Source organism: Bos indicus, chromosome 18 (assembly GCF_029378745.1).
Source record: "Bos indicus isolate NIAB-ARS_2022 breed Sahiwal x Tharparkar chromosome 18, NIAB-ARS_B.indTharparkar_mat_pri_1.0, whole genome shotgun sequence".
Lineage (NCBI taxonomy): Eukaryota > Metazoa > Chordata > Mammalia > Artiodactyla > Bovidae > Bos > Bos indicus.
In genome coordinates this window covers 14,819,321-14,832,169 of record NC_091777.1, presented here as the reverse complement: position 1 = coordinate 14,832,169, position 12,849 = coordinate 14,819,321, and the positions used below count along the sequence as shown (strand labels likewise).

Here is a 12,849-nt window from a genome sequence, read left to right as displayed (position 1 = left end):
GTGGAGGATGCCCCCAAACTGACTCCAGAGCGCTACATTCAACAGCATGTGACGCCGGTGTAAGGTCAGATACACAGACCATTGGAGCAGACGAGACTCCAGAAACAATTGCCACGATGATGGCCAATTGATCTGTGACAGGGGCACCAGATCACTCCAGTAGGACAATCTTTCCAACCAACAGTGCAGAGACAACTGAATATCCACGTCCAAAAAGAGGAATTCTAGACCCATTTCTCACCATACCTAAGAATTAATCCAAAGTGGGTCAGAGACCTAAACGTATCAGCTAAAACCATAAAACTTGAAGGAAAAAACATAGGAGAAAATCTTCATGACTTCTGGTTAGGCGAAGATTTCTTAGGTATGGCAGCAAAAACATGATCTAAGAAACGAAAAAAACTGATAAAATGAATTTCATCAAAAAAATTAAAAGCATGTGTGCTTCAAAAGATGTCATTAAAAAAATGAGAAGACAAGTCAAAATGGGAGAGAATACCTGCAAACCATCTGTGTGATGAGGAACTAGCATCCAGAATAAACAAACTTAAGTCAAACAACCTGACTTTAGTCAGGGCAAAACATCTGAATAGACAGCTCACCAAAGAAGATACACAAATGCAAATAAGACCACGAGAAAATGCTCACTCTCCTCGGTCATCAGGGAAATGCAAACTTAAACCACAGTGAGATAACGATGCTGGTGAGAATGGGGGGCTGGAGGCCTCGTGCAGTGTTGGTGAGAACGTGGACACTACCGCCACTCCGGGAGACAGTTTGGCATCACACCTCTAGAAGCAGAAGGGATGGCGAGACACGCTAGACGACAGCACGGGGACCAGACGCTGGGTGGGCCCGATGCAACCACATGGTTCTTATGGGAGGGGGGCAGCGGGAGGTCTGACCACAGAAGGGATGGCGGCCACGAGGACACAGAAGCGGAGGCTCGAGTGATGCAGGTGCCTCCCCATCTGGGAGAGGCGGGAGCAGATCCTGCTGAGGCCTCTAGACAGAATCAGGCCTGGGACACCTGGACCCCAGCTCCGTGAGACCCTTCTGGACGTGGACTTCCAGAACTGACAGAATAACTTGTACTGCCTGAAGCCCTGACTCGGGATCCCTGGCTCCAACAACAACAGGAAACTCCCCGTTGGGTGCCTGCGCGCCCCCAGGAGGTGCCGGGTCCATAGGGGCCCAGCCAGCAACACTGAGAGCTCATCCCCAACTTACCAACTGAGCACTGAACTCGGGCAGCATCACACAGGTGGCCCCTACCCAGAGTGGGCACAGCAGCTTGTTGACCACGCCGTGGACGTGGTGCAGCGGGAGGACATGGAGGATCACGTCGTCCTTTGTCCAGGCCCACTTGTGGACCAGCCCCGTCACCTGCAGGACGACAGCACAGCCTCAGGGCAGGAGGGCTGGCCTCCCTAGCCAAGGTGGGGAGGGGGAGAGGGTGGCAGGGGGAGGGGGAGGGGAGGGGCGGGCGGGGGATGGGGAGACCGGCTGGCCTGCCCTTGGCGCATCCCGGGGAGCTGATAATGAAATGACCTGGGGCTGTCTGTCCAGACTCCAGCCCTTCTGTTGGAGAGCAGGGCTGCATGCAGTCAGGGGTTTCAGCCAGTTTAAAAGGACCTTAGATTTGGGGTTTCAAGGCCTCTGCAGACTCTGGGCAGCTCTCCCCCAAGGCGGTCAGAGAATCTACATGTGCTTCTTGTAGATTCAAGCCCAGGCTTGAATCCAGCTGCCAGTCTGACCCTGCTGATTCCAGCACCTCTTTCTCCCCAGCTCCACCAAAAACTCCTGAGTCACTGCCGAGCCTGTCCTCACGTGTGCCACGGTGACTGCCACCCCCCAGAAATACTGGCCCAGAGATGGCCTCTCCTGGGGGACAGAGACAGTCTATAATCTCGCTTGGCCTGCAGCCAGCCCGACTCGGTTCACGCTGACTTACGGACTGAATTAGCCAGATCTCTGGCCTCCCTCTGGTGGGTCTGAACTTCTGTTTCCCACTCCTGCTGTACACGCATATACTTTTTGGAAGCAAGAAGAGTATAAACTACAGATGAATAAAGCAGCTGCGAAGCTTTACAAAGATGGTAACTGAGTATGCAGAGTAATACCTGAGCCGTGGCACGCACCTCCTGCTCTCTTGCTTCCCAAAGAAGCTGCGCTTCCAGGTGCTGAGGGCACCGTCCTGGTACTCACTTGCAGCTGGTTTCTTTGAAAACCTTCCCCCACGTACAGTGGCCCATCCTGTGCTGGAGGAGCCTGGGGGGGCCCATAACCCTGGCACCTTGGCACAGCGCCCCTACACGGCCAGTGGGGCTGGTGGTCCCACGGCCCTGGCCCTACATTTCTGGGTGCTTCCAGCAGGGTGGGGGTGATGATGAGAGCTGTCATGGGCCTGTGAAGAGAAGGCTACCAGGAAGTCACTTGTCCGGCCATGGCTGTTGCAGGGACTGACCACAGGGACCCAGCTCACCCCTCTCGAAGGTGGTGGCCAGGTCACTCACCACGGCCCTGATGTTGTCGTGGGTGCTCAGGACGCCCTTGGGCCTCCCCGTGGTCCCACTGGTGTAGATGATCATGGCACCCCGGTCTCTCCAGTTCCGCTCCAGCACCAGGCCCTCTTCAGGGTCCTCGGCCACCCCATGGTAGACTGTGGGCGGGAGAGGCAGGAGCGGGACTCCGAGCTTCTGGGCCACCGGGCTTAGAAGCTCCACGTGCTCCGGGCCGGCAAGGACCACGGAGCTGCGCGAGTCCTGGATGAAGTACTCCAGCTGGGCCCGGGGGTGCTTCCTGTAGAGGGGGACGGCCACGCCGCCGCTCATCCACGCGGCCCACTGTGCCACCACAAAGGAGACGTCGTTGGAGCACAGGAGGGAGACCCGCTCCTCCCGGAGGTCCCCATCGGCACACGCGCGGAGCTGGCAGATCTCCCGGGATAGGCGGAGGCTGCGCAAGTAGAGGTCCTTATACGTGTGGCGGCCGTGCTGGTCAATGAGGGCGAGCCTGTCCCCGAAGGCTGGGGCGCGGATGAAGACCGGGGCACTGCAGTCCGAGCGTGCGGCCGGGGCCGAGTGCAGGGGGCCACTTGCTCCACGTGTCCAGGGGGCCAGCCGGCAGGAAGCCACGGCCCAGGCTAGGCGCCGGAGGGCCATCCCCACGTATGGCGATGGCATTGCGGCAGCAGACGCCAGCTGGTGGTACCTGGGCGGGAAAAGAAGGCACTGAGGTCACAGCCTGCCCTGGCCTGACTCCCATGGTGGCCAGGAGAGGCGGCCTCACCTCCAGTCGCGGGTAGTCCCAAGACAGGAAACACTAACGCCCTCTCGATGCATGCCTTTGGAACTTAAATGGCTTTTTATTTAATCTCATTATGTTAAGGATTTTAAAAACACAAGATTCTAAAACAATGAATTAAACTAGGTAAGTCAAGGAGAAACAGAACTCAACTACTTACGTCCTTCCACAACATGAACATGGAGACTGGGGATGCACAGGAGGGCTGACTGTGAGGTTACCTGGATTTCTAGCTGTGTGGGGTTGGTGCCTTAACCCCCACCCCAGCCCCCAAACTGTGCCCCCTCGCCCTCAGCAGGGGCCTGGACGCTCCAGCGAGCCGGATACAGACACAGGGCTCACTTCTGCTCCAGACACTCACCCCGCTGAGGTCACCCAGGAACTTGTCTAAAGCAGAGCAGACCCTCAGAGGCAGCATGCTCACAGTCTGTGCATCTGTTCTTTAAGCTAGAAGAGAACTCTCTCCTTCTCCCCCACAACCTGATGACAAAACAACAAGCAGCACAGCCAGAAGGAGGGCCGTGACCCGCCACACGCACCTGGAATTCATCAGACTGCTTGAGAGGACGAAGCCTGGGGAAGGGCCAGCCGGACTCTGAGCCCTGCCCTAGGACCCCACCCACCCTGGGTGGCCAGGGACCAGGGCACACCCTCTCCACACCTCCCCGCAACTGGAGCAGTCAGGAACCCGCCTGCCACCCGGTACCACTGAAGATGGTGCCCTCCAAGCACCAGGGCAGCCTGCGAGGTCCACAGACCACTGCCTGCCCTGTCTCAAGGCCCACCTCTGCTCCACCTCAGTGCTCTTGGCCAGAGCAGCGCCCCTGACTAGGAGATGATGGGTAGACCAGCTTTCCGAGTTGTTCCCAAAGGATTTTTAAAAATATCTATTTAATTGGCTGCAGTGGGTGTTAGTTGCAGCATGTAGGATCTAGTTCCCTGATCAGGGATTGAACCCAGGCCTCCTGCACTGGGAGTGGAGTCTTAGCCACTGGACCACGAAGGAAGTCCTCCTAAAGGTTTTTTAACAAGTGTTATTTGACAGCGATACTACACTTAATATATCATGATGTGTTTTCATCTTCAACTGCCTTGTTCAGTAAACAGGGCAATCTTTGGTAACCCTATCTCACCCATGAGAAAATTCCAAGTCGGCCTGCTCCTAAATCAGAGCCCAGAGTCCAGCCAGAGCCTTTCACCCCCAGCCATCGTTCCCCATCAGCCACCACGCCAGGCCCCACATCCTACTTGCCCACGAGAGCACAAGGAAATGGCCTGATCCTGGCTGCACTGTGGGGGGAAGCATCTCTCCGTGCTCGAGGGACAGAGGACAGGCGCAGGCACCCCAGAGGGCTCTTCTGAATGTCAGAGGCTAAAATGAGCAGGTGGACCCTCACCCACGGCTTGGTGGCTTGCCCCCCACCCCAGCCCCCTCCTCCCTGCCCTGGATTCAGGCATCCTGTTCCTGACAAGCCTCACTTTCTCTGTCACTAACTTGCTCCAGGGGAAAGAGAATATGTTGTGTTTGTTATACCACACCAAACAGTTTTGCCCTCTGTTTTTCATTTAAAAAAAGATTACACACAGCACTCTATAATTACCTAACAAAACAAACACAGCCCCCAGCAGTAAAGGCCTGTCCTGAGCTCCTCCCTGTGCAGCCTGCTGGCCACCTGCTCCCCGCAGCAGGGGCTCCTGACACAAGGTCTGCCAGCCTCCAGGCCCAGCAGGCAGAAGCCTGGAACAGGGGAGACACCTGCCCGGCCCAGCAGCTGCTCCGGAAGGCTCCAGGCCTCCACCATCATGGCCCCTCCAGGGCACATGGCCCACATCCCTTTCAGAGGCAGCGACCAAAAGCCGGAGTGTCTTATGGCTTACCCTCTATGCAGGGTTCAGAGGTGGGCTCATAGCCATTCACACCTCTGGATTTTTGTTACCATAAATATGACAAGTTCTAAGAAAACAGCTCGCCTGGACCAGAGAAAACAAGAAATGTGATGAACATGTGGGACGTGACAGTTTCAGAGAGAAAGTGAGCCACTGAAAAGCAAACCAGGGGTTCAGTGCTTCCCCTTCTCACTTCTAGCAAATCCTTCTCTATTTGCTTTAAGGGCAGAGAAACGAAAACAAACGGAAACCGTAAACAGAAAACGAACTGCCTGTTTCTGGGTTACGGCCCGAGGCCTGACTTTTGCTGGTGACAATGCAAGAGAGATGTTCAGGGATGCCTGCTGAAGTGGCAGCATTTTCTGGGGTGCAGAGGAGCAGACAGATGGACGGCCAGGAGTGGCCACTGCTCCCACCGATCTACCTACCAGGCTTCACAGGGCATCATGGGCAGTGTCACACTGCTGCCAGCGAGACCACTGGAGCGGCCTTCCTCTAACACAAGGGGCTGAGGGGCGAGCCGTCTGCCTGCTCCCTCTGGGGAATCAGGGGCTGCACCACCCCAGCGAAAAGCTGGGGTTCTAGGACTTGAACTGGAAAAAACAGGGCTGAACCCCACTTTCCCTGCCCACCCCCTCACCCTGGCCAGGGCAGGAGGGCTAGCTGACTTCTGACTGCACATGGGGCAGGCAGGAATGGATGCAGTGAGCCAGCGGTCAGAGCAGTGCCTCCAAGGAAGACAGAGAGGTGAAGCCACCTGCCCAGGGCCACAGAGGAGCAGGAAAAGCAACTCCCAGACCCAGGCCCGGCTGGCCCGTAGGCCCTGACCACTCTGCAACACCATGAGTGGTGAGAAAGGCCTTGGGTGAGGAAGGTCAAAACCATGCTGCGAGCTGCCCCAAGGGACACTGCACGTTAACTGGCCAGCACCCCAGCCTAGTGAGGCTTGGGGCCTCGGCCCAGCCATCTGAGTGGACATCAGTAGTCCCTTCAAGATGAAACATGAATATAGGAAATGCAGGCCCTCTGTTCCTACGGCTGCTTTTCAAATGCATCTTAAGGAAATAATCAGCGATGTACGTCAAGGTTCACCATGGGTCTTCACTGCAGCATTATTTCTGATACTGAAAAACTGGGGCTGACCTGGGTGATCCGGAAGATCTGAGGGGAGCAGGGCATACACATGTGTGTGGGGCTGGGCCACAGTCTGACCACACAGCCCTCAGTGAGGCCCAGGGGAGGGACATCCCACCCCGGGATGGGAAGGTGAGCCCCAGGTGGCAGGTGGCTTTTGTTTTCTTCTTCGTGCTTCTCCACTCTCTGCAGTTTTTATGCAATGAGCATGTATGACTTTTGTGATCAGATTTTAAAAGTCTAGCTGTTGTTCAGTCTCTCAAGTCGTGTCTGACTCTTTGCGACCCTATGAACTGCAACACTCCAGGCTTCTCTGTCCTTCACCATCTCCCAGAGCTTGCTCAAACTCATGTCCATCAAGTCGGTGATGCCATCCAACCATCTTGTCCTCTGTCATCCCCTTCTCCTCCTGCCTTCAATCTTTCCCAGCATCAAGGGCTTTGGCTCTTTGTATCAGGTGGCCAAAATATTGGAGCTTCAGCTTCAGCATTAGTCTGTTCAATGAATATTCAGGACTGATTTCCCTTAGGATGGACTGGTTGGATCTCCTTGCTGTCCAAGGGACTCTCAAGTCTTCTCCAATGCCACAGGTCAAAAGCATCAATTCTTCAGCGCTCAGCCTTCTTTATGGTCCAACTCTCACATTCATACGTGACTACTGGAAAAACCATAGCTTTGACTATACACACCTTTGGTGGCAAGGTAATGTTTCTGCTTTTTAATACACTGTCTAGGTTTGTCATAGCTTTTCTTCCAAGGAGCAAGCATCTTTTAATTTCATGGCTGCAGTCACCATCTGCAGTGATTTTGGAGCCCAAGAAAATAAAAACTTAGTAAATGATGCTTATATTTTAAAATGGAGCTATTTCAACCCCAGCACAAACATTTTGATACAGAAAAGAAACAGGAAAATATTAAAATTATGTGTTCTGGATGGTGTATCTACAGGGTGTTTGTAATTGTCGATAACTCTTCAATTTTTCAAAATGACAGAAGCAAATAAAAATGAGACAATGGCCTTCTTCTCTTAATTAAAGCTAGCGGTTCACCGAAGTCTCACGTGGAGAATAAAGAAGTCAGTTATCAAGTCAGTTGGAAGGCTGCTACACTGGTGCTCAGAACACCGCCAGGTGGTATCCAGCAGCAGTGACCTGACCCCAGTGCCAGGGCTGGGAGGTGGCGAGGTACGCTGGCTCCATGTGGAGACGGGTGATCCGTGGCACAGTGGGACAGGTGGCTGGAGCTGGGGAGACAGGGAACCTGTCACATCAGCCTGCAGGGAAGAAAGCTGGGGGGATGTTTAGCTGTGGTCACCCAGGGGTGTCTGTGAAGCAGAGGCTGAGAAGGGCCCCTCCTGCTCACCCTTGAGCCTCACAACAGTGACTTTCAAATGGGTAAATATGGCCCAGGTGGCCTCCACAGAGGCTGCACTAACTTATTCTCCAGCCAAATGTGTGGGAACAGGGGTCACCCCTTCAGAACAGCTTCATGTGCTCTTGAAGCCACTCATCTTCCAGTCATTCAACAGAGCTAAAACCTCCAAGGTCATGGTGGTGGTTTAGTTGCTAACTCGTGCCCGACTCTTGCGACCCCATGGACTATAGCCTGCCAGGCTCTTCTGTCCATGGTCACAGACGTGTCCAAGGTAATGGGGAGCAGCAAAAAGCATCAGGTCAGGGCAGAGGACTGTGTCCTGAGCAGGTCCAGGTCCAGACAGACCAGCAGCCTCAGGAAGAGCCCTGCCTCCTAACCACAGGTGCGCTTTGTTACGGGCTGCCCTCAACCACCGTGGTACAGACTGGAGCGATGCTGCCACCAAGTAAGTGCAACATGGCCATGAATTTTCCCTGTCTCAGTCAACCGACATCATGAGACCACTGTCACGGTGTGCAACAAGAAAGGATCCCAGCCAAGAGCATGGAAACCTGAACTGTGGTGAGCCAGACGCCTGCTCCTGGGAAGGCCACCCTGCGTTCAGATTCTGCCAGGTGGCTGGAGCCCAGCAGAGATGCGGCAGAGGCCACTCGGTGCTCTGACCATCAGGTTCTTGGGTCAGAGCACTGAGGCACACGGCCCTCTTAGGACACGAGCCTGACACCTGGAAGATGATAACATCTTTCATGTCCTAATCCGGGTGCACAGATTTTAGTCAAAACAGACCCAGACTGAAACATTCACTGGTCCTTTTGAGTTTTCCTCACCTGTCTGAGCCTTCAGTTCCTGTGAGAACGGACAGAGGGGGGAGGCAAGTGGACCAGCCATGTTCAGCACCTTGCTCACCACGGAGCCGTGTGACAAAAATTACACGATAAGAATGATACTTGCATTCAAATGAAGGCGGCTGGTTTCGAAATGAGTAAAATGGCACCTGATGGGTCAGCACCACCTTCCCCCCACCCTCCTGCCTGCTGTCTTGAGGCCTGGGTGGAAGTGTGGGGCAGGAGAGGGGACCACACTCTCCCTCTGGGGTGGAACACTTGTTTCAGCACGCCACCTGCGGTTTGGGAGCTGTTTTCAAAGTTACATTTTTAAGTAACAGACATTCACAATGTATTAAAAAAAAAAAAAGGAAGAAAACAAATGCTAAACTCATATCCATATTTGGACATAAAATACCATTTTAAAGATGCCAGCTGGAGGGAAGAAGCTTATGACCCCTGGCCTGTGGTTTAATTTGTCTGCCTTGAAGAGTGGATCTTCTGCATGCTGCCCGGGCCCAGCAGGGGCTGAGAAAAGGTCGCTAGACTTGCTGGTCTGTCAAGTTTCACATCAGAACCGCCAGGGGCCCTCGGAAGCCAATTGTGGACCTGTGTGCTCCTGGGCTCAGCACCGGTGCTCCCTACCCACAAATGTCCCTGCCTAGGCCTCCAGACAAACATCGCCCTTTCCCCGGGCTGGAAAGCTACAGACTTCCCAAACACGTGATTCCTCTTTCCACCTCTACGTTGTCATCCTTCCCCTTTTCGGTAAACTCCTAATCATCCTTCAGAGTCCCCCTCACTACCACCTCCTCTTTAGTGTAAAAGACTGTGGGGCGGGGTGCTTCGAGGAGGATTCCAGCGGCCAAAGAGGAAGGAAATGGATCTACTTCCGTCACAACAGATCAAGTTCCCCTCCAACGCTGGCTGAACTTGAACTCGACTCCCTTCCACACCAAAGGGGCCTGGACGTCGCCTCAGCGCCGAGAACGCCAGGCAGGGTCCCCACGTGACGCGGCCCTTGCGTGGGAGGGGGCGGGGCGGGGCGGGATGCGGTGGGCGGGGTGAGGGGGGTGAAGGGTGAGGGGTGAGGGGGCGGGCTCTACCTCCGCAGGCCGGGGTCGCGCACCTCCTCCTAGCCGGGTCAAAACCGGAACAGGAACCGCGGTACTCGCGCACCGCTCGTCCTTCACCCAAGCGCATTCCCCCGGTGCGACGGGGCGCGGCGGCGAGGGTTCCGGGTGCGAACGTTCCCCTCAGGGGGTCGGCGCCGCTCCCGGCCTCAAAGCGGGCTGGGAATCAGGCGCCGCAGGTGTGCTAAGTCCCTGTGGGGCGGAGCTGGGCACGAAGTCCACTTGACCGAAACGTGAGACTTCTCCTAAGTAACAAATCAATAAACACGCACTCTGTGGGGCTGCAGACACACGGTTAGAGCCAGCGCGCTTCCCGGCCTCCTTCTCGGGCGCCGCGGGTCGGGGCGGGCCGATTCAGGGCTGGGCCGCTGCACCCTCGGGGTCGTGAATCCCCGGGGGGCTGAAGACGGGAGCCTGAGGGAAGAGAGGCTGGGAATCTCCCAGGAGCAGCAGAACGACTGCGACGGAGAGGAAAAATGACAAGATCCCCGGGCCTCCGAGCGGTCCAGTAAGAAAAGTGTAATAGTTTCAGGAAGGGACCGCAGACAAGACAAAGGAGGAATCACCGAAGAAATTCAAGAAAATCAGCAGAACCTCCTGGTGGGAATGAGTGGCAATAGACCCACAGCCCTTGGGCGAACAACGGGGCTGTTTCCGAGCCTGGGGGTGGGGACGATCCTAACCGCCCACTTGACCTGATAGCCACGTGGACGTGGCCCCACCTGAACTTGGGATCTTCCTTGCTATGACCTGAATGTCTGTGCCCGAACAAATTCGTGTGTTGAAGCTCGGACCCCTCAATGTGATGGTGTCAGGAAGTGGGGACCTTCAGGGAAGTGATTAGGTCATTAGGGCAGGGGCTCCATGAATGGGATCAGTGTTCCTAGAAAAGAGACCCCACAGGGCTACCTCACCTCTTCTCCAGGTGAGGGCACAGTAAGAGGACCTGTTCCATGAACCTGGAAGGGGCTCTCACCAGACACAGAGTCTGCTGGCACCTTGACCTTGGACTTCTGGCATCCATAACTGGAATAACTATCCCCCTTCCCTGCCCCACCCCCTAGCCTGCGGCATCTGTTATAACAGTGTGGATGGACTAGAACTTGCGCCTCAACATTCAGAAGATGAAGATCATGGCATCTGGTCCCATCACTTCATGGGAAATAGATGGGGAAACAGTGTCAGACTTTATTTTTGGGGGCTCCAAAATCACTGCAGATGGTGACTGCAGCCATGAAATTAAAAGACGCTTACTCCTTGGAAGAAAAGTTGTGACCAACCTAGATAGCATACTCAAAAGCAGAGACGTTACTTTGCCAACAAAGGTCCGTCTAGTCAAGGCTATGGTTTTTCAAGTGGTCATGTATGGATGTGAGAGTTGGACTGTGAAGAAGGCTGAGCACCGAAGAATTGATGCTTTTGAACTGTGGTTTTGGAGAAGACTCTTGAGAGTCCCTTGGACGGCAAGGAGATCCAACCAGTCCATTCTGAAGGAGATCAGCCCTGGGATTTCTTTGGAAGGAATGATGCTAAAGCTGAAACTCCGGTACTTTGGCCACCTCATGCGAAGAGTTGACTCTGGAAAAGACTGTGATGCTGGGAGGGATTGGGGGCAGGAGGAGAAGGGGACGACAGAGGATGAGATGTCTGGATGGCATCACTGACTCAATGGACATGAGTCTGAGTGAACTCTGGGAGTTGGTGATGGACGGGGAGGCCTGGCGTGCTGCGATTCATGGGGTTGCAAAGAGTCGGACATGACTGAGCGACTGAACTGACTGACTGAGGATGTTAATCATTGATAGTGTTGCATCCATCATTTGTGGGGTCAGGCACACTCCTCTCCTCTCCTTCCTTCCCGCCTCACGTGCAGTTCTGCTGGTTTCTCCTTCAGCATCTTTCAGAGTCCAGCCACTTCCACCACCACCAGCACTGCAACCACAGAGGAGAAGGGAGCCTGGTCCTTTACCCCAATTACTAAAGTAGCCTCCTCCTGGCTTCCCTGCTTGCACACCCAACCCCCTCAGTCTGTTCCCAGCACAGCAACTGGAGTGGTCCAGGGACCACTTGAGTCAGATCCTAGCATCCTGGACTCTGGGTCTCCCACCAGACAGACAGGACCAGTCATCCTCAGGAAGGTGAAGCTGGGGCAATAATGGGTGCATTTGCTCTACTGAGAGAAGATCTGAAGCATCGAGGGAGAGTTTGGGGGTAGAAGAAGGATAAATATGTAGAAAACTGGTCAAGAGGAAATAGGTGATAATTAAATACTGGGAAAACAGCAGTAAAGGCAAAGTATCCTGTGGCTCTAGGAGGCTTGGTTCAGACAGCATTTGCAGAACTGCAATAAAGGCTGAGCACCGAAAAATTGATGCTTTCAAACTGTGGTGCTGGAGAAGACTCTTGAGAGTCCCTTGGACAGCCAGGAGATCAGACCAGTCAACCCTAAAGGAAATCAATCCTGAATATTCACTGGAAGGACTGATGCTGAAGCTGAAGCTCCAACACTTTGGCCACCTGATGAGAAGTGCTGACTCATTGGAAAAGACCGTGATGCTGGGAAAGATTGAAGGCAGGAGAAGAAGGTGTGACGGAGAATGAGATGGTTGGATGGCATCATTAACTCACTGGACGAGTTTGAGCAGTCTACAGAAAATGGTGAAGGACAGGGAAGCCTGGCATGCTGCAGTCCATGGGGTCGCAAAGAGTCAGACATGACTGAGCAACTGAATGACAACAAATAATGCAAACATTGACACTGATCTATCTGAGTTTAGGCAGTTCCCCCCCAGCCTGCCTTGGAGGGATGGGGACACAGGAAGGGTGTGGGATGGAGGGACAGAGTGAAGCCAGGTGTCCATCGCAGAAGCAAACTGTAACAGGGCGACCTTGGAGACTCTTTGGACACATGGTGGTAAATATCAAGGAATCAGCCAAAAGTCGTGCCTCTGGTGATTGGGAAGGGAAGGGTGGTTTCTTCAACTGTGTGGATGAATAGCTGCGTATGCCTGCGATAAAGATAAAAGTTCATCTAGACTATAAAGTAACTTTTAAATGGGGAGGGGACAGGGAAACGCTTCAAGAATGCCCACAAGAACATGGCTCCTCTCCGTCTCCAGGCAGCCTCTGCCCATCATTGAGTCTCCGTGGCTGCACTCTCACTTCCAGTCCTCAAAACACTTCTAGGATTC

General features: G+C 54.3%; 1 protein-coding gene across 2 annotated transcripts in view; it reads right to left on the bottom strand.

Moving 5' to 3' along the window:
* ACSF3 (acyl-CoA synthetase family member 3) overlaps positions 1–9,731 on the bottom strand; it is a 44,471-nt gene extending 34,740 nt beyond the window's left edge. The window contains exons 1-4 of one of the 2 annotated variants that reach the window (XM_070770457.1): positions 9,632–9,708; positions 6,337–7,570; positions 2,517–3,213; positions 1,231–1,386 (exon numbers count right to left, since the gene is read on the bottom strand). In XM_070770457.1, the coding sequence (XP_070626558.1) occupies positions 1,231–1,386; positions 2,517–3,213; positions 6,337–6,440 (957 nt within the window). In that variant the 5' untranslated portion in view covers positions 6,441–7,570; positions 9,632–9,708. Of the gene's footprint in view, positions 1–1,230; positions 1,387–2,516; positions 3,214–6,336; positions 7,571–9,631 lie in introns of both variants that reach the window. The other variant, XM_019979985.2, reaches the window with a different exon arrangement.
* Between the last annotated feature and the right edge of the window lie 3,118 nt (positions 9,732–12,849).